We start from the raw sequence: 25581 nt of genomic DNA on the forward strand, positions 1-25581 counted from the left end.
AGGTGGAAATTATTGCAGGTAAAGACCATGCAATGTGCCTTTATAATTTTCTACCTCTAGAAAAGTATGCTTCAGTAGTTCAAAAACTTATTCTGTGCTCGTATGTTTCATTTTAAAGAGGTGACGAGTGAGCCATATTTCCTACATGTGTGTTAATGTTTTTATATACAACTCATACATGCAACCCATCTATATGTAGCTATGGCACAAGGAGTATTTTTTTCTTAATAGCTATAAGTATGCTATATGTACTTGGTTGTTTTTGTTTTTTTTGCGTGTGTGTGTGTGTATGTAAGAAAGATCCAGTTGCAAATGTTTCATTTTTTTTTTAAAGGGAGATTATGATAAACTGAAAAATATTGATGTAACCCTGTCTTGGAAGTGGTTTAATTACCATTTGGGCAACTATGGTATCACAAGTTGATATAGGTATATGACTGATGTACATAGCATGCAGAGAATCTTAGATGTCGGTGTCCTGGAAATTATAAAATAGAACATAAAAAATACAGAAGTCAAACTAAACTCTATTTTGTTAATCTGCTTGTGGAGCTGACTCGTTAACATATTAAGCATTCACTATGATAGAGTTTAAAATAACTTGAAAATAAAATTGCTTTCTCTTGCAGCCCCTTATCCACCTCGAAATATCTCAGTTCATATTATAAACTTGAACAAAAACAACTGGGAGGAACAGAGTGGCAGTTTCCCAGAGGAATCATTCATGAGATCAGAAGATACAATGGGAAAAGACAAACTCTTCCATTTTGCAGATGAAACTCCTGAGATTCCCTCTGGCAACATTTCTTCTGGTTGGCCTGATTTTAACAACAGTGATTATGAAACTACCTCCCATCCATATTGGTGGGACAGTGCGTCGGAGACTCCTGAAAGTGAAGATGAATTTGTCAGCGCACTTCCCCTGGCATTTGAAAATAATACACTCAGGGGGACTGAGAAGTCACCAGCAGGCACTTCTGCATTTTTCCCTTTGCAAATGATACTGAGCTGGTTACCACCCAAGCCACCCACTGCCTTCGATGGGTTCCATATCCACATAGAAAGAGAAGGTAAAGCAATAGGAATCAGAGGGAATAAGGAATGATACAATCAAAGGAAAGGGAATTGAAACATTTTAAAATTTAAGTTTAGGAAGAGAGACTGATAGGAGACAGTTAAGAGCTGAAGAAAAATGATAAAGAAAGGGAGGAATTTAACTAAGTTTCCAATGTGAACTGAGAGGAGGAAACAACATGAACAAATTGGATCCCAATCTGCATGTTTAATTAATTCATAAGTTGCAAGTACTGGCAACTGTACACATTTCACTGCCCAACATTTTATGGACCCCAGGCTACTGAGGAAAACCTTATATTTGGAAAGATTTTGAACTAAAAGCTTAACCATCATGACAAATTACAAAACAGTCTCGAGAGATTTTGTGTTTTCAAAAATTTTCGAAGAGGGCAGCAAAAGAATCTTGCTGACAAAATGGCTACTTTACAAAAGGACCAGGCCTGCGTCCTTCTTACTTCGCTATTCTAATTCCCCCTGGGCTGTGCTCCCAAAGAGGAGTGGGTGGTAACACAGAAAACGCACAGCAGGTGGTATTTCCACTGCAGCTACTATGTTATGTGTTGTATTCACTTAGCCAGCATCCGGGAGTCATTCTTGTATTTTAGCCTGCTAATTTATAAAAAGCAAACCCATGGCATTCAATAAATTCAGGTCATGAATAATATCTAAATTGTCATTTGATAGATTTTTATAGTCATTTGTTCTTTGTCTTGTTTTTACAATAACATGCTTTGTTTTATGCTTTCCAGACTAGTAGTTTGGGTGGGAAAGGTTGTCAAGTTGTCAAGATTTGAAGTTAAAATGACAGCTTTATTTTCAGGGTAGGGCATTAGGATCATGTAGTTTCATATTTGACATATGGTTTGCTTCTATTTTATTTAGTAGAATGAGATACAAAAATCTGTGAATTCCTCTATACTAGAGGATAAAGCAGTAAACCATAACCAGATATTGTATAAAATTGAAATCCTTTTCATTTCCAATTATTTGAGTCAAAACTCCTTAACATTTACCTGGAATTACTTGTATTTAAAAAAAAGTTTAATTAATCTGGCTTTTATTTTTCTGTTCCTCAATATATTCTATGGAAAATAGGGTCTTATAACTCAAGATTTTTATAATGCCTGTTCCCGTGAAGGCTCAAACATGCTTTGATCTGACTGTACTGTGTTCTGTTGAAGGCAATTATAATTACCAACTGTTGAAGGCTATTATAATCAAATGAAATAATAAACAGCAGAAGATGGACTTTGAAGCAATGTAAAAACTATGTTTACTTTTAAAAGTTCTAGAAATAAGCGGATAAAAAAATATTACAAGTGTCAGAAAATATGTCCAGAGGAATTATTTCTAATTAAAGTAATTCAGTATACTTCAAGGAATTTCTAGATATTGTTTGCTACCACAAAGAACTTAGAGGATATTTGTTGCTGGTTACTTTTTTATCCATTGTATCCAGATGAGAAAGTCAATTATTGCTATCTTCTTACATTCTACTTCTATTTGGTGCATGTAATTTAGTTGAGTAACTGTATGTAATAATACACAGCATATATTCACCCTCATTTTATAGGTTTATATGTCATATTTTAGTTTGGGTATTTAAGAGTATTGTGAAAATCGATTTTGAACCCTTGGTCATCTTTTAGTTATAGTACCTTTAGTTTAGAGATGTAATTGAATTTAACAACGACAAAAAAATGAGACAATATAAAAAATACTTTTGTATTAGTTGACTTGTCTATAGTCAACGTCTTTCCAGTTTTCAACTTATATACATTCTCTTTTCATGTATGATAGAAAACTTTACTGAACATTTGACAGTGGCTGAAGAAGCACATGAATTTGTTACAGAACTGAAGGAGCCTGGGAAATATAAGTTATCTGTGACAACCTTTAGTTCCTCGGGATCTTGTGAAACTCGAAAGAGTCAGTCAGCAAAATCACTCAGTTTTTACATCAGTAAGTACCAAAGAGACCATTTTGCACTTACAGGACAGCTAGAACAATGGAACTGGTGAGATTAATGATGCTTAGGCATCAATTATTCATCAAACCTTAGAGACACTAAGAATTTGTCAAGGTCAGGAGAGTCCCAAATCCATGAAACTTTGAGAGCGGAAGAAATGTTAGGTATGTTTAATAGTCACAAGTCTACCCATTTAACTTAAGGATTTTTTATTATTGTGATAATTGCATATTTATTAAGCTGACCTTTCACACTAGCCACAACAAACTCTCAAAGGACATGAACACACAGTTTGGGAAATACGACTTTTGTTTAAGGTTGTAATGAAAATCAATGTTGTTGGGCTATGTGAAAAGTCTCATTAAAATATTGAGCTTATAGAGCTCAAAGGAAGGTAAATGAAGTTTAGGAAGACCTAGGTGGTCACCATAAAGTTGCTACAAGAAGAAAAAGCTAGAGCATCCTAAAAAACCCAATGTTAAGTCTTAGGATGGCTTCTACTGATTCCATAAAGAGTAATAGCAGATCATTAAGTAGCCTCTAAATGTCATGCAAATAGAGCCTGCCTGTAATGTTTTTAGCTCATCTGAGTACATTTATCAATGGTTCAGAGGCTAGAAATCAGTTACATAGCTCACCTGGAATTCAGTGTGTCTCTGGTAAGAAAGAAGAAGAAACAGAAGGGAATAGATAAAATTGTTTTCTGAAAAGGATGACCACCTTACACTTTATCACCATCTACAAAGGCAAAATCCCACAGTTCATCCAAAAATCTTCAGAAAGATGGGCAGGACAAAGAGGATGAGGGCAGAGAGAAGAGGCTGGTTTATTTAGCAGCTTACAGGAGTTGGAAATGTCCCATATAACCCTTTATTTTAAATTGAATCTTTATTGTATTTTTTCCATTATCATTTAGTCCCCTTAGACCCCCCTTCCTCCAGCAATTACCACACTATCGTCCATGTCCATGAGTCCTATAACCTTTTTACTTAAGAAACCAAAAATGTAACCACTGGTAGAAGTCCTGAAAGATCCATTAGACATGCAGAAAGAATAGTTGTAATTGCCTTACATGTCTTTCAATTATGGGAGATCTTTGATGTGAGATCACTTGAGAATAAGAACAAAGTTTACAATTCAGTTCCTCCTATGACCTTAAAAATGTTTCTGTTAACCGAAAGACTTCCTTGTCTGCTCCTAGAGATCCCTTTGCAATTGTTAACGGCTTCTGGGAAAACTCCCACAATTACTCTGGCCATGCTGGTTCTTCCCATCTCTGAGTTTCTACTGTTTCCATAGCACACAACACAAAACACAGAACTTGTGTGTGTGTGAGACCTTTCTAGATTTATTTTATTTGTGTACATCTGCTTCTAGCCTGAGATTACACTACTTGCATATTTATTAATTCTGCTGTACCTTCAACAAATATTTATTGAATCACAGCATGGGTTTTGGGAATGGACTTTTTGTGTGTGAATTCCAGTTCCTGCCTTAGTTTCTTCATCTGAGAGTAAGATTAATTCTAGTATTTATCTCATAAATTTGTTAGGGAAATTAAGGGATTCAATATTATAAACACATATAGGCTTAAGTAAGACAGAGCCTAGTACGTGATGAATGCTACGTCTCTTTGCCATAATCATTATCATTATTGCTGTTGCTGTTGTTATTTTCCATGCCCTGCTTATGGTGAGCCAGAGACTGCTGTCCCCAGCATGGCCACTTGCTTCCATTCCTGTCCTGGTTCCAGCCTGGGAATACAGTTTTCTATTACGTAACAGAGATATGTTTCCTAAGCAAATAAAAAGAAGTTGCACATTTGTATATTTCTGTAGATAATGATCACCTTAACACTTCTGGAGTCCTTTGTATGTGCCAGGCACTGTGCTCATAACCCTTTTGGAAACCTAAGGGAACAAAGCTAATGGGGCTTACTTCCATGGTGATATTTTATTATGAGAAACCTATCGTGTCCTCAAATTATCATGCAGGTTTTAGCCAGCTTTTTAATTAAGCCAGCCTGTTGCCCATTTCTTCTCTAGTATCATCACGCCCTGCCTCTTCCATCCTGCTGTTACCAAATTTGATATTTTTTTCAATCAACTGTAGTAGAAGCTAGTTTGAATTGCAAAGTAATTATTTCCAGAGACCAAAGATCCTAGCAGCAAAGAAACTATAAACACTGATGAAATGTCACACTGCTAGACCCACTCTTTGTTAAAAGAGAAGTGAATTCTCTGGTGAAGAATTTTCCAGAATAACTCAGATGCACAGAACAATTGCAGTGGAGCTTCTGTCTCCCAGGAGAGCTTCTGTTGCTGCTGCTATTGCTGCTGCAGTCAATGATGAGCGAGGCAGTGGAGCGCTGGAGCTAGGCACACGATGTAAAGACCCGCTATTCCCACTGTCAATCTTACTTTAATATCTTTGTTAAGGCAAAGGCAAACAACATGATTTTTAAAACTACAATCTTCTATCCGAACCACCTCAGCCTGAAACATCCCTTGTGCTCTCCCTTGAAATGCTCAGGTCCTTCAGGAGAGTGGATTGAAGAACTGACAGAGAAGCCCCAGCACGTGAGTGTCCACGTGTTAAGCTCAACCACCGCCTTGATGTCCTGGACATCTTCCCAGGAGAACTACAACGGCACCATTGTGTCTGTGGTGTCACTCACCTGCCAGAAACAGAAGGAGAGCCAGCGGCTGGAGAAGCAGTACTGCACGCAGGTAAAGGCGCGCAGAGCGCTGCTGGCTGTGGGCTCACTCACCTGCTGCCACAAAGCCTCGCACGCACGCAGTGCCAGGAGGTCACGGTGAGAAGCTGTGCTCACCAACGACCAGAAGGGGAGTGTGCGGGGCTGTTGGGTCTCAGCCACCCTCCTTTGCCCTATTAGGGTGGCCATCTTCCTTTCGCTTTCACTCATCATTCAAGAGAATTGGCTGAGCACCTACGATGTGCCAGGTAGTAGGGTAGACAGGTACTGTGGATCTAGGTCCTTTTTGTACATCCTGCTCTTGCAGAGTTTATATCTAATGAGCGCAATGGATAAGGGGGCATATAATTACTGCAGAGGTTAAAATAAGGCCTAGGCTAAAAGTAAATGGTCAAGAGGCCACATGGGTTCACAGAAAGAAGGAAACAGGCCTGGGTAAGTATACGTGGAGACAAGAGGACTTGGAAACTGGTGAGAAAAATTTCCCCCAGAAGAGGAAACAACCAAGCAGCAGCTTTGGGGGAGTTTTTGGCTCATTATATACTTTTAATTTTTTAATTATTTTTTTAAAGTAAAAACACTCAATAACCACAACTGAGAAGAGTTTCGAAGAGTGACTAGGAGTCAGCTAAGCACAGAACGAGTGAGGAGCAGTTGGAGACAGTTTGTGAATCCGTGTTTCTGGGAGTGGCTGCCAGAAGTGGGCACAGGCCAGTCATCTGTGCTGAATGAAACCAAGCAGTGTCGGCAGAAGAGCAGACCTTGCTCTCCGACGCCCTGGAGGCCCTCTGGAAGCTTGGAGCCCAGTCCTAGTTTCCTAAAATCTAATTCTATTATTTTTTATTATTTATTACATTTTATAATTTCATTAGATCAAATTTACTATTTCTTGGTATCTTACAAATACAATATTTACCTCCCTAAAGGCAAAAAAAGAAAAGTATCAATTCATGTGTAATACACAAAATATACTCCAAAGAGATGTTTCCATTTATACCACAAAAATCAGGCATTTAGTAAAATTCAAAGAGGAAGGATTTTTCAGGAATTTGGCCTGTGAAGCACTAGAAATCCTTAGAGTGCTGAGATAAGCCTGTTTTTAAAATGAGGCCACCCTTTGACTTGAATTAAATTAAGAAGTAAATATGCTGAACCAATTAACTGTAGAAATCACTGCTCACTGTGCAGCTTATAAGCTTCCTTCCCTGAGCATACTAAAGATGATTGACTCTCTACATTGATAGAAAAATGTGTTTCTTTTACAAACATGACCTTGAACTTGACTGCTCCAAGGGACATTTCTTCCTCAGCCCAACTAATGTACAAATTACGTATCTTTTGCATGAAAACAAAAGGCTAAAGGTATAGATAGATAGTATACATTATAAATGAGCCAGAAAAGGCTGATTTTAAGTGCACTTTGACAATATCCTTTTGAAGCGCAAACATGAAACTGTTAAAGATTATAGACAAGGAGACTGATATTTTAAATCGAGGGTGGGAACTAAAAACCATTGTTCTGGGTGTTATCTCAATTACCACAAGGATGTTTCAAGGATTGTGTTATTATTACACCACCATTATCCACTGCCCCACTACACACATGTGCACATGTGCATGCACACACATGCGCATGCACATACACACACACACTTTCAGATGAGGAAACAGTACATCAGTTGAAAAAGTCTCAAAAACTGACCTACAATCATGTAGCCGTTAATCAAAGGAATTCAGAAGGTGTTCTCACCAGGATTGGTCTGACTTGGGCTAATTTCTAAAGCAGTCATTATCCAGAAAGAAAAAATAATATTTCTTTACTTTTATATCCAGTGGTACTGTGAGTACATTAAATAAAAAATTCAAACTACAGCTCAAAAATAAGTGTGACTCTAAAGCCAAACACATTAACAATGAATATAATGTTTCACTATTTCATAGTTTCCTCCTTCCTCTTTTGCCTCCACCATCAACTGTACCACAGGATCATAGCTTTATTTCTCACCTAGATCATCCATGGGATTCACTGCTAGTGCGTCTACTCCTCCTGCCACTCCATTGATTTCTGTGGTAGGTGGGTCCTGGGAGAGATGTTAGGAATAAAGCAAATCTGACTTGAACCTCAAGTCCATAAAGCTTAGCACCTGGTCTTCCATGTAGGTCCATTGTATCCATTAATTTAAATTTGTCCTCATCACATGTATGTTCTTCCTATCTGGTATGTTTATTCTTAAAATAGTGATGAGACTTTTAAAAATTATGGCATAGATAAGCTGTCAACAATATATTCCTTTCCACTGATTTATGCACCTTTGCAGCACTGTTAAAATTTTATGTAATCCAGGAGCCAAAGTTGAATAATAAGAATCAACTTTTAAAATATTCTGGCTGAAACATCCCTACAACTCTATGATGTAGATAATGGTATTATCTACAGTTTATCCATGAGGGAGCCAAGGTAAGAATTATTTTAAAAATTATAAATTATCAATAAATTCCCACATTTATGAAGGTAGGGTCAAGATTTGATCTCAGGCAGTCTGAATAGAAAACCTGTGTTCTCTCCACTAAGCAAGACTGTGTTAAAATTAGAAGCACTAAAAGTTAAAGCAGTACAGTTCTTAAGAATCTTTCCTTATGCACACCAACATTCAACTTGAATGGGTACATTTTATTTATCTGTTTTTGCTATTTTTCTCTATATGGAATTTGTTACAGAACCAAAAGTTTAAAAAAAAAAAAAAAACAGTAAAGAAGAGCTCATCTAATGAGAAATGTTCTCAACAGCATTAGTTCCTGGGGTCACAGTAGCCTTGCAAAGTGTTTTCTGCTTTGTCTCAATGCTTAGCCATGACTTGCCTGTTGTGTGGCCTCTAGATCCGCCACTGAATGTAAATATGTGATCTTGGCCATTCTCTGGCTTTACTTTCTTCAACTATTAAATGAGAAATTTGGACTAGGTAATTTCTGAAGTCATTTCCATCTCCATAATTAGATATTATATGCTTCTCAGTGACAAGGGACTAAAGGCATTCCTGCACTCATCTTTGAGTGTAATCAGCTGACACTACAATTTAGGATATCAGACTATCCTTACGGTATTGCTGATTTGATTACAGTTAGAGGCTGATGTGTCTCTTGTGTTCATAGTTACAATTGACATTGATGGGTATAAAGCAGTTCCCGGGGCTTATTAAATCCAGCCATAGAAATTAAATGTTCTGGGTCCCCTTCAGTGTTCACACAAACTATAAATCATCCTGATTCTGAGATTTGACCTTCCCTGGCATGAATAAAGGATTCTGGATTTCAAAGGCATCTGTGGTTCCACAAAGAGTCTCTGAATACAATGTTAGCCTCCGTGTCACATTCTAAAATCCCAGCTCTAAAGAAATTTTATTTGGTGTTTGGTTTAAAGGTGAACTCGAGCAAATCTATTATTGAAAATCTGGTTCCTGGTGCACAATACCAGGTTGTGATGTACCTAAGAAAAGGCCCTTTGATTGGACCACCTTCAGATCCTGTGACATTTGCCATTGGTAAGTTGCCAGCTACAAGAATAATAACTTTAACTTTGCTTGGAGGGATGCAATGTCCAAGCTCAAGTTATCATCATCATATATGGGAGGCCCATTCTTGTTCACCCCATACCTTATCTTCAGAGTAATAAGCTATTACAATTATATAGTACCATTTACTATTGGTGGGGTGGCAGGGGATCAGAGGCATATATGTTTAGTTTTCAATAATTGTATCAGAAGAATGAAAACTTTAGTTATTAAATAGAAGTTTGAAGTCATTTCTGAGATATTAAACATTTCTTCTTGGTTTTCTTTTTTTCACTCCCCCTTCCCCATCTTCATAGTTCCAACTGGCATAAAGGATTTAATGCTCTACCCCCTGGGTCCTACAGCAGTGGTTTTGAGCTGGACCAGACCTTATTTAGGAGTGTTCAGAAAATATGTAGTTGAAATGTTTTATTTCAATCCTGCAACGATGACATCAGAATGGACAACCTACTATGAAATAGCAGCGACTGTCTCCTTAACTGCCTCAGTGGTAATCTCTCCTTATCCGTCTGGCACCCTTTCCTGTGTGATAGACATGCCTGTATGTACCAAATGTCAGAAAATACAGACAGGTAGCTTGCTACTAGCAAGGTTTTTGTTGTTGTTGTTGTTGTTGTTGTTAGGATTTTTTTAGTTTCTGTTTGTTTGTTTGTTTTGAAGAATAAAGAGTATTGTGTGAACCTAGCTTTCACCCATAATTGCATTTATTTGTTAATCCACATTTTAGTAGAGCTATCAAGCACTAATTGTTTGTTACTGCTCCTGCAGAGAAAAACACAAGGGATTACGTTTCATCATTTAGTGATTAATTGACACTGCTTAACTGTAATGATGATAATTCTTGACATCTACAAATCAATTAAATACCTATAATGCCACGCCATTAGGGAGCAGGTAAAGACTGCTCTTCCTAAAATCTGAATAATTTTTTGCCTTTTTGAAATTGTTCTTTTACAGTTGTCCCACTTTTTCCCCTGTTGCTCTCCAGTGCCCCCCACCCCAATCAATTCCCACCCTCTTGTCCATGTCCATGGAAAACTTGAATAATTTTCACAGTGCAGGTTATCTACAAGTTACTCATGAGCTACACAATTGCCCTCTACCCAGCTGATTGCTCTGGTGATTGCCTCCCATCAAGGCCATGCGCTTATGGTCCAACCTGGGAGAATACAGAGTTGTTAAAGGTCATTTGGTTCAGAAATAGAAAGATGTATACATGCAGTCCTTGCACATGAGCACTATTTCACTTGTGCAACATAACTTAGAAAGAGCAAAATAAACCAATATTGGAAAATTTGACTCTATGCCTTTGAATCACTTTTTGAAATTATATTATGTTTGTATACATCTTATTTATACCTCACTTCATTCCAAAAGGAAGTTTCTTTCTTTTTTTTTTTTAATGGAAAATTTGGTGAATACGACAAGACACAGAAAGAAAAAAAAAATTACTTATGAATTCTATTCATGGCTTAGTAAAAATAACTATTCCAACAATATGATTTTGCCCCTTAGTCTTTTGTCTTCTTGCTGTTTTTAGAGAATAGCTAACCTGTTACCGGCATGGTACTACAACTTTCGCGTGACCATGGTGACATGGGGAGACCCAGAATTGAGCTGTTGTGACAGTTCCACCATAAGCTTCATAACAGGTGAGTGGTGTGTGGGAAACGGTTTGCTGAGGAGATAACACTGTTCTGAGGCATTTCTGAAGGGACACATCTCTACAAACTTCTAGCCACTCATTCAGGATTGACTGAGTTCAGTTTCATGAAAGATAATATGCTTAAGTCTGAAAATTCATTATTTGTTCAAAGGATGGCCTTTAAAAATTAAAATATTATTTTTATCCTGAGTTATTGTCCTTTATTTATTTTTATTCTGAGTCACTGCCCTTGAGTCATGTGTCCCTGTTGGAAATTGAATAGAGTAGAGATGGAGAGGGCAGAGCTTTCAGCCTCACACTGCATTCCATTGCCTCCACCCATTTGATGATTATATCTGCTAAAGTGCCTCTATTTCCTTATTAATTAAACCATTTCTAAAGTCACAGGGTGACTGCAGGATTGTCCACTGCAGGAGTTAGAACAGGCTTTGGAGCCAGGTAGGCCCGGGATTGAATCCTGTCTCTGCCATATACCACCTAACACCTTGAGCAAGTTAACTTTTCTAAGCCTCAGGTTTTTTTCATGTGGAAAACAAAGATGATAAGGTATCTGTTCTCTGTTATTATTTATTATTGCCTCAATTAAATAAGCTACTTAGTAATATGCAAAGTGTAAGTAACTTTAAAAAAATGTTTGTGTTAGATGCCGAAGCCTTAGATTATGCAGTTCCTCACCATGTGGCAGCAGTGGCAGTGGCGATTAGAGGGAACAGTGAAAAGGGGAAATTCATCAGAGGCATTAACCCTGGTTGTTTGAATTAAGATTTTTTAAGAACTTTGGGTTGGACTATAAGGCTCCACTTAGACTTGTACTGAGAAGAGAAAAGAGAAAAATATTTTTAAATGAAGAATAATTCTGGCAAAATGTTTTTTCTCACTGTACATCTAGCTTTGTTTTGTTAAAACTTATAAACTAAAATATAAAGGAAAGAAGTTAATTATATGTGAATTCTTACACAATTAACTTACAGAGTTCATCGCTTTTCCTTACTAACCAATGTCTAACGCTCCCCCCTTGCTCAAAAAAGGAGAAAATACCAATTATTTAATAAGCTTTGTGTTATACTGTTGACTGTATTCATGATTGCATATTTATTATAATTAAATTTCACTGTATCAATAATTTATAAGTTTAACTTTATTAAGCTTAACTCTCTGAGAGTATTCTTTTTCTTCTCAGACAGCAATGTCTGGAAAAAGTCTAGACTTCCTCTCTGAACACTTGATCAACCAGACCTGGCTCTGGTAATTTCTAACTTTAGAACTTTAAGCAAATTATCTTTATGATCCAAGACTTCTGTTTTCTCATTGATAAAACTCAAAATATTGCCTAACAACTGGCTAAGAGAACAAAGTCAGTGCCCTAGAACTCACTGCAGTGAAGTAGAACACCACCTTGCCAGTCACTGCAGTGTCTCAGAAGGGGAGCATTGGAAATGAAATATGATTAACAGGGTTTGGAGTTCTGGACTCAAGTGGTCTAGGTGTGCCTTTCAAAGCTAGGAACTGACTGGGATTGGACAAAAATTATTATGTAACTTTTTAGGTCGACTAAGGGAATCTGGATATTGGGTACATAAAACTGTGGTTAATCAACAAGCTACTTGCTTAAGTGAACAGTCTATTCTCTTCAATAAATTTATTTTTGGTAATTTCTTATCTTCTCCTGGAACAAACTGCTAAGTCATGCTCACATTGGTGGTCCAGTCTTATCTAAGCATATTGATACAGATGGTCTCAATTCTCACATCTACAATATGGACATAATACCCCACAGAATCTTGTGAGAATTAAATTATATATCTTAAATCATTATTAAAATATAATGGTAGCTGATTTATTTTTATACTTATTTTTAAAACTAGTTAAAAATTTAGGGTTTTTTTTTCTTTCTTTTTCTTTTTTTTTTTTTTGCCTGTCTTCTCTCATTTCAATTTTAAAGCAAATAAAAATCTCATACTTCACTTTCCTCTGCTTTTTTACTTGTGACCCAAATTGTGTAGCATAAAACAAAAAAGGAACAAAATACTTGAATAAGGTGTGATTTAATAGACATCAAGTCTACTGTCATTGCTAGGCAAGTTATTTTGTCTGCAAGTCACATAATTATGCTGGGCTATCAAATAATGTTTAATAAACCAAGAGTGACATCTTGTGGCCCTTCAGCACTATGCTGGATTTTAAAGTAAGTGTGGAATATAAAATCAGAAAACCTTGTACAATACATGTGAAGTGGAGATATGTACTTCTAGGTTTCCAATTTTCAATGTGTTTCTTGTCCTTAGAACATGAGAAAATAGCCTTTGAAGAAACATCAGTATAAGCAGTTCTATATAATGAAGTACGTAGGAATATATTAAGAGGCTATACAGTATTCCCTCACTTATCACGGGTTTTACATTCCAGACCTCCCAAGAAGTAGGAACCTTACATTTATTCTACACTCTTAAGCCTACATAAATATAACAACATACATATACAGTACCACAAAATCCCGCAATATTGTGAAAAATCCGCGATAAATAATTAAATATAATATTTTTAAAAATCCCACAATACAGTGAGACCACGATACGTGAACCGCAATATAGCAAGGAACTACTGTAAAGGAGCCAAGGTTATTATCCTTTATTAGAATATTCTGAAATATGATAAGGGTTTGTGTTACTTGCTAGAACACTTTGTTGATATTTCAAGATTTTATTGTCAAACAAATAGAAATGCTACTGCTATTTCACATGAAACAGAAACGTGTTTTTTACTCTACATATTACAAATCTTGTCAATGAATAATTCTTCCAAAGCATCTTTAGTTATGAATGTTTGTTTTGAGTGTCAGTAGCATATTAAAGAAAATAAGTCTGTATGATTTGTAGAAATTCACCTCCAAATAGTTCAGTTGGTTTTAGGCTGTATCATGGACAAAAATATAAACTAAATTAATAAACTCGGTGTTAGAGAGAATTTAACTTTGCGGCATGATAAAAATATCTTTTCTTCCTTCCCTTAATACTTGCTTGAGCAGCATTTTTTAAGAGCCTACCTTCTGCAAAGCACTTCGACTAAGACACTGCCAATGAGTTGCCTTGTATTTTATGGAAATAATATTAATTTTCTGTCCCTCTACTCATGAATCCCATTGCTCTTTATTCCAATAAACAGCACAATGAAAAAGACTTATTGTTATAGAATCCCAGAGTTGCTAGTACTTCCTTTGAAAATAAGTTCGCCAATCTTTAATAGTTAATTTACTGATGCAATAAGCATACCCAAACAAGTGAATATTTTAGGAATTCTGTAACTGTAACATTTCTGTAAAAGACCTTGATATCCTCAGGTTCAGATGGCACTGCCTTGTGTCTGAGCCAAACAGGTGAGGTCCCATGAAACAGGTGTCCCCCTTGTATTATGTACCTTCACTGCGGCACTGAGTCCCAAGAGTACGCAGGAACGTCATGGGGTGTGAACTCTAATTCTTTAATTTCATATGGAATTTCATGCTCTATTGATAAGTATGTACTTTAATTATTACTTGTCTCTTATACTGAAGTGTTCTTCTTTCCTTCCTTTTAGCCCCAATTGCTCCAGAAATCACTTCTGTGGAATATTTCAACAGTTTGTTATATATCAGTTGGACTTACGGGGATGACACAACCGACCTCTCCCACTCTCGGATGCTGCACTGGGTGGTTGTTGCAGAAGGGAAGAAGAAAATCAAAAAGAGCGTATGTTTCTTTGAATTTCAATGTCAGGAATCTGGGCGCTTACTTGCATAAAATATGCAAAACCATTAAGCAAAATTCACTGAAACATTAAACAAATGTCTATATGCCTGTTGACATTGTATTAGGCTCTGAAGGCAGGATAGTGAACCAAAATTGAATTCCCTTTTTCATATAGAGCTTACTTTTTAATATTTAATAGTTGAAATAGTTGTAGCTATTGATTTCATTTAGATTGAAAGTTATGATTTGAGCGTTTTCTTCAGGATACCAAACGTTTTCAAGAAAACCACAGTTAATAAACCAATATTTTCTTCATTTATCCCCCAACATCTAAATATTTAGGTACATTAGAAATATTGATTTATTTTCTCCTAGTATATTGCTTGTTGACATTGTATTAGTAGGGTACAGACTGAATGACTGTAATAAAACAAAGCAAAAGAGATAATGGCTCAGAGAAAATCAAAGTTTATGTCTCTCTCATGCTAACCGAGGACTAACAGGGCACCTCTTCTGTAAGGGGTCATCCAGGCATCCAGATTCCCTCTCTCTTGTTGCTCCAGGTGCCACTCTGTGTAGTTCTCCTCTGCGCAGATGAACCTTCATTATCCTTGCATCCATACACCAGCCTGCCGAAGGGGGAGGGGAGGACGTGAAAGCCCAGCACTTGCAGGATGGGAATGAAACTCAGTATAAGTTGCCCAAGTGACTTCTACTTACAATTCATGGGTCAGAATTGAGTCACATGTTTTCCTGTAGCTACAGGGGTGACTGGGAAATACAGTCTTTAGTTAAGAAGCCAAGTGTCTAGAGATGATTAGGTTTCTTCTGAGTGTCTCAGCTAAGGCTGAGAAGTATAACTGTCAGGAACAACCCAGCAGTTTCCTTTTCTAAAATTTGCTGTGAGCATGAGGAAAAATATCGGAGGGATACCTATTCTAAACAAGGGAATTAATTGCAGAAATGCTTTGATATGTATTGTGTGCGTTTAGAGCTACTTTGCATTCGGCTCAGATGAGAAACTTATATCATTTTTAGAGGAAATAACATATTCATAATGGTGTAATTAATTGTAGGTTACATCACAGAGCAGAGGGACCATGTCTGTGATAGCCATGTAGTTGTTTAGAATGGTATTATAGTTCAAGCTTATCCGAAGATTAAACCCTCAATTTTGGTGATCTTGCAGGTAACACGCAATGTCATGACTGCAATTCTCAATCTGCCTCCAGGAGATATCTACAATCTCTCAGTAACTGCTTGCACTGAAAGAGGGAGTAATACCTCCACACTCCACCTTGTCAAGCTAGGTAAGATGAGTGCACGGGTGTGTATGGAAATAATCACACTTGAGAAACTAGTGTTTGCATTTCTCGGTTTAGCAAGGTCTTCTCAACTCAATGAAATAAGAGAAAAATGGCTCACTCTCTTTTATAAGTGCAAAATAGTCATTTACACTACCAAAAGAGTGTGTTCACCTTAGTATAAGTTTCTGAGAGTGCAATATTTACTGTACTGTGAGACAGGAGTGTTCATCATTCATAGTAAGGTGAGAGGAACTAGGGAGTCTCAGGATTTTAGAGATGGAAGGACCTTAGAGATTATCTAGTGCAGTGTACTCAGCCCTATCAGAAGCCATCCCCTTTTCATATAACTATTATATAATGCTCCCTTTAATATCTTTGATTAAAATTCATAGGTAAAACAACCTACATATTAATTTTTAAAAATTTGATGTAATGTCCTAATTCCAATATAAAATCAAGGTAAAATAAAATAACTTATCATAAAAGAATATGGATACCCTCTGTAGGTGTTCATATACAGTCCTTCTAAAAATCTTAATGAAATTGCCTGATGACTACACATTATTAATATGAATAAGTTTGAGTTTACATAAAATAAAAGGATCAGTAGATCTTCTATATACAAAATATAAAAGTAAATGAAGGAATTAACAAGTTCATATGCCTTAGTTATAAATAACTGAGCAAGCATAAGTACAGATGGAGTCTAGAATATAATCTAAAGTTAAGGTAAGTAATGAGACTAGATGTATTTTTTATATAATAAAAGAAAGAGGGAAACAACCTAAATTAAAGTTGAAATAACATGCCGAGAAAAATAATAGGTTGCAGATAAGGGAAAACGAGGAAAGGATGATATTCCTGAAAATGCGCTAAAACTTATGGTGTAGTATAGTGTCAAAATAATTTATGTTATGAAATACAACTAAGATATGACACTATATAACACAAACACATCTTCTACATTCCACAATCTACCATATATTGGTAGATTTAGTTTCTGATAGTTACTTCAGAGATGATAATCTTATCATAAGCAGCAGGCAAAAGAGGATGAAGTGGCAAAAACTGTGTGGTAGACCTCATGGGACAGTATTGGTTTAAGAGTACCAACCCCCTAAATAAATGCATTTCAATTTAAAGTGTAATTTTCACTGCAGAGATTTTATTTTGGATGTTAAAATGAAAATATATAAAATAGCAATAAAATATTTTCAAACCACTTAATACAACTTACTGACACCATTGCTTTAGATGCCTGCTAATTTGAGTGTATTCATAAGTCTGAGTGTATTCGTAAGTCTCAAATCATCACTGTTATTGCATATATTCATATGTACAGCTATAAGTAAAGACTGATCCAGCGTGTTTCATTAGCAGCTTAAATGCCATAAGTAGCATGGTTGACAGTAACGTACCTTTAGAAAACTGGTAAAACAGTACAAATAACATAAAACATAATCTTTCCTTAGTTTCCCCAATAGTTGCAGTTCTCTATAATTCATTGCACCGCCTTAATCTTCTGTTTCATATTTGCCATGCAAAACTAAATTCTTGAATTGAAACCCATTAAAATTAAATAGGTACCTGGAAATACATGACATTTGGGGCAGAAAAAGTAAATTATTAAGTAATTTTTAAATAGCATCTTAATTCCACATATATATCCTTCTTACTGACAATTTTCTTCTAAGTTATTTTAGTTAACTTCTTGAAAAAATTTCCAGTATGATTATATGGTAAAGTACTTGCAATTCCATTTATAGTGGATTTATTCTGGTGTGACATTAGACAGTCATGTGATACATTGGATGTGGGACAATTTTTCTGTTTGGCTCTTTCTTGCCCATTGCAAGACACGTTGCCTTTCTGTGCCCTGCTCACAGAAATCCAATTAACTTCTGTTGTGACTATTAAAATCATTTCTGTCTATTTCAAAATGCCCTCAAGGAGGCAGTACCACTCCCATTGAGAATCTCTGGGGGAGTTTAATTAGGGCACTGCAGGCGATCTGCTCTTCTTCCCTAGCAGTCCTACTTGAATTCTAGGAATGTGATAATCATCAGCTTCCAACATTGCATGATCTTTCTATTAAGAAAAAACAGCTTGCCTATTAATTCTAGCCATTATCTGTAATTTTTGTTCATATATAAATGTCAGTTTAAAACTCGTTTCTGGATAAGTAGAACGATTTGAAGATTATGCTCATGTTCCCAGTGCCTTTCTTTTCCCAAGCTTTGTCATTACCTGGAGCTGTGATTCTCAGGTCCTAGCAGCTGTATTCAACTCATTTGATTTGTTAGTCCTCCCAAAAGTGCAAGTTCAGAGGTGATCTTACCAAAATAGCATTCAAAGGGCCTATTGCATGCTTCACTGACATCGTTATGTGACATTATGGGTGATCTATCAAGTGAGTAGGGATTAAAGTCATGGACTAGAACAATTATATGCATACTACATCAGAGTTTGAGTAAAAACGATGAGAGCTTCCCAGGCAGAGGGAACAGGCAGAGGCCAGACTGTACAGGATTTGTAGGGCATACAGTTCAGATTTTATTTTGAGTGCAATTTGAAGCCATTTAGAGAATTTAAAATAAATAATCTTACTTATATTTAAAATAATCCCTCTGGTTGTTCAAGGGAGAAAGAATGATTGGTTTAATAATGAAGGTAGGGAGACCAATTAAGGAATTATTTGTCCTTAGTTTTAAAAACAGCATTCTAAATCAAACCAGTGCTGTCAGAAATTGTGGTAACTTTGAGCAAAGTGGCAGTATTGGAGATAGAGAAAAGTGGACAGAATTCAGGAGCTATTTTGGAAGTTGTGTTCACAGGACGTTCTGATGGAGTGAAAATAGGAAATGAGAGAAAGGGAAATTAAACATGACTCCTAGGCTTTGCTCTTGCCCAACTAGGGTGGATGGTGGTGCAATTTGTTGAGAGTGAAAAGACTGGAAAAACCAGAGAAGTAAACTTGGGGTAAGGTGAGAATTGAAGCTTCTTTCTTGTATGTAAAAACATTGAGAAGAAATCCAAGTGCAGTTGTCAAATAAAAGATTATTGCTATGTGTTTAGAGATTGGGAGAGAATTCTAGACTGGAAATACTAATTTGGGGGAGTCTGGGTAAGATCACCAAGTAGTAAGTAGATTAGAAGAACCACCCCAGCATTTAGAAACTGAGCAGAGGAGGAGAAGCTAGCAAGAAAGAATGGGAAAAAACAACAAATGGGGTCAGAGAAAACCAAAAGACAGAGTGTCTACACCACCATTGTCCAACTTCCGCCTTATCCTGAGCATAGATGTGCTCAAGCAGATTCCGGATGAGGAATTGGATAACTTTAGTGTAATTTAGTACAATGTCTTCACTTGAGCAAGCTGGAACCTTGAGAAATTTAACACACTGTTGAGCCTGCATCTAGAAACACTGATCCAGTACTTTATATTCATCTGTTGCTTGTTTTTTCCTGAATTTGGGTGTGTTTTTAATAAAAACTTCTGTTTTCTATTACCACATTTACCATACCCATTTGTGTGACTTTCTGTTTCTGTTTTAGAATTTAGGTGTTGATGACATCAGCTTGATTTTCTTAATCTCAGTCATGAAAGATTTTATATCAATTAAACATCTTTATAACATAATTTGACTACAAACAAAAACATAGTCAAAATATTTTCAGATGTTAGGAATTTAGGGGATATTAGAATCTGTTTTCCTCTCATAATATTTAAGTAGAGTACAAATAATTATACACATTTGGTTGAAATGTAATTCCTAACTGTATAAAAGTCCAGGCATTACATGGTATTGCCCTTCATGGTCTCACTCCCAGCTGAGAAAATTTGTTTATTCTCATGTTGAAGTCATTGAGTTTATGATTTTCAAAGTAGTTGCTTGGATATATGCAGTCTTTATTTTTGGTAAGAAGTGAGCTAAGTGTTATGAGTCACAGAATACCAAAGTTCCTTTCCCAAGCTACCCATACTTTTCTTAAATGCTCTTCTAGTAAGTGACTAACTTGTTATCCTCCTTACCCCCACCAAAAAAAGAAAAAAAAGGAAGAAAAATGAGTTCATCAAAATAAGAATGTGAATAAATTGTGGCAATGGAGTACAGAGAAAAGGAAAGGAAAAAAGAAGATAATGAAGGAAAAAAAGGAAGAAAGTGCAAAAAGAAAAATAAGGGTGATATATAAAACACACACATACACACACACACACACACACACATATCCCATCAGTTAAAAGAAATTAATAAAATAATTAAGGTACTATACTTTTAAAAAATTCATTCTGTCAGTCAACAAATACTCATTTAGCCTTCATTATGTGCTATACACTAATCTATGTGTAGAGGGTACAGAAATACAGTGATCCCTCACTTATTGTGGGTATTATGTTCTAGACCTTCCCACAATAGGTGAAAATCCACAAAGTAGGAACCTTACATTTATTTTATTTTATTTTTTTTAATGTTTTTTATTGATTATATTGTTACAACAGTTCCAATTTTCTCCCCCTTGCTCCCCTCCACCCAGCACCCCCCTCCCCCAGCAAACCTTACATTTATTTTAGTATTTACTATACAGTACTGCAAAATCCCGTGATATAGTGAAAAATCAGCGATAAATAATTAAATACAATAGTTTTAAAAATCCCGCGCTACAGTGAGGCCATGATAAGTGAACCACAATATAGAGAGGGACTACTGTAAACACACTGACAAAAGCTTCTAACCTTATCTAGTGGAAAAAAGGGGATGATAAACATAAATATAGGATGTCTAACGGTGATACATTTATAAACAATGAAGCAGAAAAGGAGAAAGTGTTATGGGGGGGTAGGGGTGCAAATCTTGTAGGAGTAGAAGTTGGGTAAGCTTCACTATAACGCTGATATTTCAATTAAAACTGGAAGGAGGGAGCGAGCCAAGTGCGTAACTGGGAGAGAACCACCAGTGCAAAGCTCCAGAAACAGCAGTGTGCCTGGCAAATCCAAAGAAAAGTCAGTCAGGGAAGCAGTGTGGCTAAAGTGAAGTATACAAGGAGAGTAGTAAATAAAAGGACCCAGAGGTAACAACAGAGCAAATAATCAAGGGTCATTGTAAATACATCCTACTGTGAGTAAGACACTCCATTGGATGGTTCCAGCAAAGAAGTCACATGACCTGATAAGTGTCACAGGATCACTTTGGTGACAGAGGCTGCGCAGGGATGAGGATAGAGGCAGATAGACAAGATGACCATACATCCCAGTTGTCGCAAACACCAGTTTACATCTGTTATGCATCAGTTAAAAAGTAGTCATCCTCTTCAGCAGTCCTTTTCTCCCCCGAAGTATTTTAATTTGGACACTTTTGATAAAGTATATGGTCATTTTAAACTTAGAAGGGTCTTGCATCTCTCCAGATAAGAGATTATACTTGCTTGGATTGAGATGGTAGTCATGAGGGTGATGAAAGCTTTATTTTGAAATTGGAGCTGAGAGAATCTGCTGATAAATTTAGATGCTGTCTATAAATGAATGAAAGAAGTCTAGGGAGATGCCAAGGTGTGGGACCTGAGCAATCGGAAAGATAGAGGTACTATTTATTGAGTTGGCAAAGATTATGGCAGAGGCAGGTTTGGGGGAAAGATCAGAAGTTCAGGTTTGGATAAGTCATCATTTAAGGGTTGCAGTTAAACATTGAAGAACAGGCACTGGGTAGGCAGGAAGAGCTTGGAGACTTCAGGATTGGAAGTAGAAATTTGAGGGGAGTCAGAAAACCAACCCGATGAGGTTATGGAGGAATGAGTAAAGAAAAAAGAATGCTATCCCAGGCCTAAGCCCAGGGGCACTCCAACCTTAAGAAGTTGAAGTGGTGAGCAGGAATCAGGGGAAAAAAAAAAAAAAGAAGAATTAAGAAGGACTGGCCAGTGAAAAATCTTATGTGTTAAAAGCCAAGCAGAGAAAGTGCTTCACTGTATAGACAGCGATCAACGTGTCAGGCCTGCAAAGTTGAGATGAGAAATGAGACTGACCACTGATCTATGCAACAAAGAAGTCGCTGGTGATCTGGGGAGGAGACATTTAGGTAGAGTGGTGAGGAGAAAATATAACTAAAAGATTTCAAGACTGCAGCCAGCTGGAACAACAACACTTGGGAGGAGCATTTGTATAAAGAGGAGAGAAAATGAGCAGGAGCTGAAGGAAAGGATCCAAGAGTATTAATTTGTTTGGTTGGGTTTTGTTTTTCTTTTTCTTTTTTTTCTTAAATAGGTGGAAACCACTTTTCCATGAGCTGATCAGAATGATTTGACAGAGCAGAAAATTTTATGATACATAATAGTTAGAAGTGAGGCTTTAGTTAGAGTAATGTCCTTGACTGGACCAGAGGAGGTGGTCCAGGGTGCCAGTGGATGAGGCAGCCTTAGACTGAGTGAATCTGTAACATGGTGAATGATAGAGTATACAGGCATTAATGGGGTAAGTGAGTAGGGTGGGAGTGATGATCACAGGTGCTTGTGGAAGATTCTTCTATTCTTATAAATATATGCATGTTCTTTAGGTTTGCAGAGGATCATTACTGGGCTACTCCTCTTGTATAGACCTGTATGGCCAGCAGCCCCATGCAGGCATTGTTTTCTGGGTTAGACTGCCAGGCATGTCACGTTCCATGGCTCCATTTCTGTACCTGTGGCTAACTGATTCCTCTTCTTAATATGCATCACTCCGGTTTTCCATTGCGGTCTTCTGAGTTCCACTGCAATTTGCCAGCTGCCCACAACCATGCCACACAACTTTAGTACTTCCTTTAAAGTACTTCTCCTGCCCTCCATAAAGTGATTTGCATGTTTTGCAAGTTTGTTTTGAATATATCAGAAAAATCTAATGATGGACTCATAGGGTGATGATTGTGATGTTTTGAGCTGATTTATATACATAAGCAAGTGTCCAGTCTGGATAAGTTGGTCTTCTGGCCAAAGGAACTTTTCAGGAGGCCTCATCATCCCCAGTTACATGGAAATGAATGGAAAACACCCATATTTGGGGGGCAGAAAGCCAGGTTAAGAAGGACCCTTAACTAGGTAGGGTACAGAGGCTTGGATCCCAGTTCTCAATCCCACAGATAAGTTGTATTACCTTAGAAAAGTGTCTCAGATCCTCTGGATTTCAGCTGCCTCATCTATAAAATGAGAGTCTGAATTAACTGATCTTTAATGTTTCTTCAAGGTTTAGAATTTAATTCATACATAAATTCAGAGTAAAGTCAATAACGTTAATGATCCATAAGAGCAATGACCTTGTTCTAAGAATTTGCAACATATAACCCCTAAATCAATAAAAATGCTAAGTAAAAACACATAGTCCTAGAACCACAAAAAGAGGAAGTAAGACATTTTGTTTTGAAACTAAGTAAAGTTAAATTAGAGTTTTCTCTGAAAAATTCTACTAATTTTTAGAAGTTACATAAACTGGTAAAACTATAAACACATTCAGTGACTCACAGAAGGGGATATTACATTTGCTATCATTAAGCCATAAAGACTTTATTTAAAATATAATAGAAATGCCAGGTATTTATAGTTCCTGAGAAAATTTTGTTTTGTTTATGATTAAGCCTAATTATAATTAATGCTAAATATTTGCCTGAATTTTTAAAAATTTCCCAATGTTGTTTTCAAATGTTCTAATTACTTATGAAATGTATCTAAAAAAGAATCTCCCGAAGTCAACAAAAGAATAGACCTAACAGACTTTAGTTCTAGCAAAGGTTTCTTGCTCTTTAATATAACTTTCCTCTTCTTAATTTTATTGCATATCAGTCTTAACTCACCCTCAATAATTTCTCTACCTCTCTTTTTTCTTTTAAATAGAGCTTTCTTTTGCAGATGCTTTGACCAAGTTGAACATAATTTATGCAGCTTATACTGTTGAAGTTACAGGTGCTTTTTCTGGCCAAGTTTATACAACATATTCTGCTTAGTGTGGAACTGCCTGAGTTGAAGAAAATAAAAATAGATTTTAAAGACGTATAACATAGATGTTAAAGAACATCCTTTGAATGCTATGATGCTAGTAAATTGCTGTCAATAAAGCTGAGGATTGAAAATAGGTTTTGCCATGGTTGATCATTTTTTACAATGTTTTTCTGTTGAATTCCCCTATCACCAATGTCACACATTTGTAAAATGACTCACCAAGTTTAGAGGTATGAAATGTATGCAAAATGAATCTAGTTTGCCCTGACGGTATAATCTTGACCTTATTAACATCATTCTATCAGCAGCAAAACTAATGGTCCACATTAAAATAAGAAACAATGTAATAGATGTCATAGAAAGATAAATTTTAGGCAATAAATACATTCCACTCTGCTCTAAGGCTAAATATTACACCTGGCTCCTTTTAGAATTTCTTAAGAAATAAGAGATTTGCCGCCAGAGCAGAGAATAAGAGTCACACTACCTCGTACTTCATCCAAGGTCACCTTCACTCCCCAGAGAGCCTGGGCAACAGCTTGAGCCTCTCCTAATCCAATCTAAATTAAATGATAAAGATAACTTTTCAGCTTTCCATTCTGCCCATGCTCTGTGAATGGTACTGGATTTCCTTATAAAATAAGGTTGAACTCCCAACTCATATAGGAGAGGCACTGAAGAGGACAGAAAAGAAGGAAAGGAAGAGGGCCACATAACTGACTGCAATATCAGCAATGTGAGGAAGCTTTTCAAGAGGACTTAAAGGCAAACAATCCCGTATCTATACCTCGTTTTGTAACAATAGTCTATCTATTTTACTCATATCCATAGGTTCTCACTTCAAATATTATAGACTCTAAAATTATTTTGACCAAAAGGAAATCTGATGTTATGGAGCAGGGCAATTTTGAAGAAGTTAAGATTTAAAATGTGATATAAAGAGATAGAAAGCGATAATCAGAAGGTGTTCTATAACTAATATCTACATGAGTCTTTATATTATATAAAGTGTTTGTACATTATCTTAAAACTCATCTACTCTTGATAACATAAACAAGGTATTCCTATCCCTCCCCTTTATAAGCTAGATTATATTTGATATTTTGAACAATAAGAGACCATATTAGTTAGTTTGCTAGGGCTACAATAACAAAATATGATAGATTGGGTGGCCTAAACAATAGAAACTTATTTTCTTATGATTCTGGAAGCTAAAAATCTATGATCAAGGTGTTGGCAAGTTTGATTTTTCCTGAGGCCTCTCTGCTTGGTTTGCAAATAACCTCTTTCCAGTTGTATCCTCACATGGTCATTTCTCTGTACCCATTCATTTTTGGTGTTTTTATGCCCAACCTTCCTCTCAGGACGGCAGTCACATTGGACTAGGGCCCACCCTGATAACCTTGTTTTACCTTAATTACATCTTGAAAGGCCCTGCCTATTAGTACCATCACATTTTAAAGTGCTGGGGGTTAGGGCTTCAACATATGAATTTTGCGGAAATACAATCCTGGAAGACAGAGGCCAATAAAAAGGGTTTTTGTGTATAATTATATTCCCTGCCATATGAAATTAATAATATTTATAATAAGT

At 36.4% G+C, this 25581-nt stretch overlaps 1 protein-coding gene across 1 annotated transcript in view; it reads left to right on the forward strand.

The window, feature by feature from the left end:
* The window catches only part of PTPRO (protein tyrosine phosphatase receptor type O), a 198760-nt gene that overhangs the window by 120357 nt on the left and 52822 nt on the right, over nt 1–25581 (forward strand). Inside the window, exons 5-12 of the mRNA XM_090275111.1 lie at nt 630–1070; nt 2878–3039; nt 5579–5775; nt 9181–9301; nt 9628–9821; nt 10872–10983; nt 14571–14722; nt 15912–16032. Of these exons, the coding sequence (XP_090131237.1) occupies nt 630–1070; nt 2878–3039; nt 5579–5775; nt 9181–9301; nt 9628–9821; nt 10872–10983; nt 14571–14722; nt 15912–16032 (1500 nt within the window). The remainder of the gene's footprint in view (nt 1–629; nt 1071–2877; nt 3040–5578; nt 5776–9180; nt 9302–9627; nt 9822–10871; nt 10984–14570; nt 14723–15911; nt 16033–25581) is intronic.

The sequence above is a fragment of the Furipterus horrens genome, unplaced genomic scaffold, assembly GCF_987537825.1.
Source record: "Furipterus horrens unplaced genomic scaffold, mFurHor1.1.pri manual_scaffold_4, whole genome shotgun sequence".
Classification (NCBI taxonomy): domain Eukaryota; kingdom Metazoa; phylum Chordata; class Mammalia; order Chiroptera; family Furipteridae; genus Furipterus; species Furipterus horrens.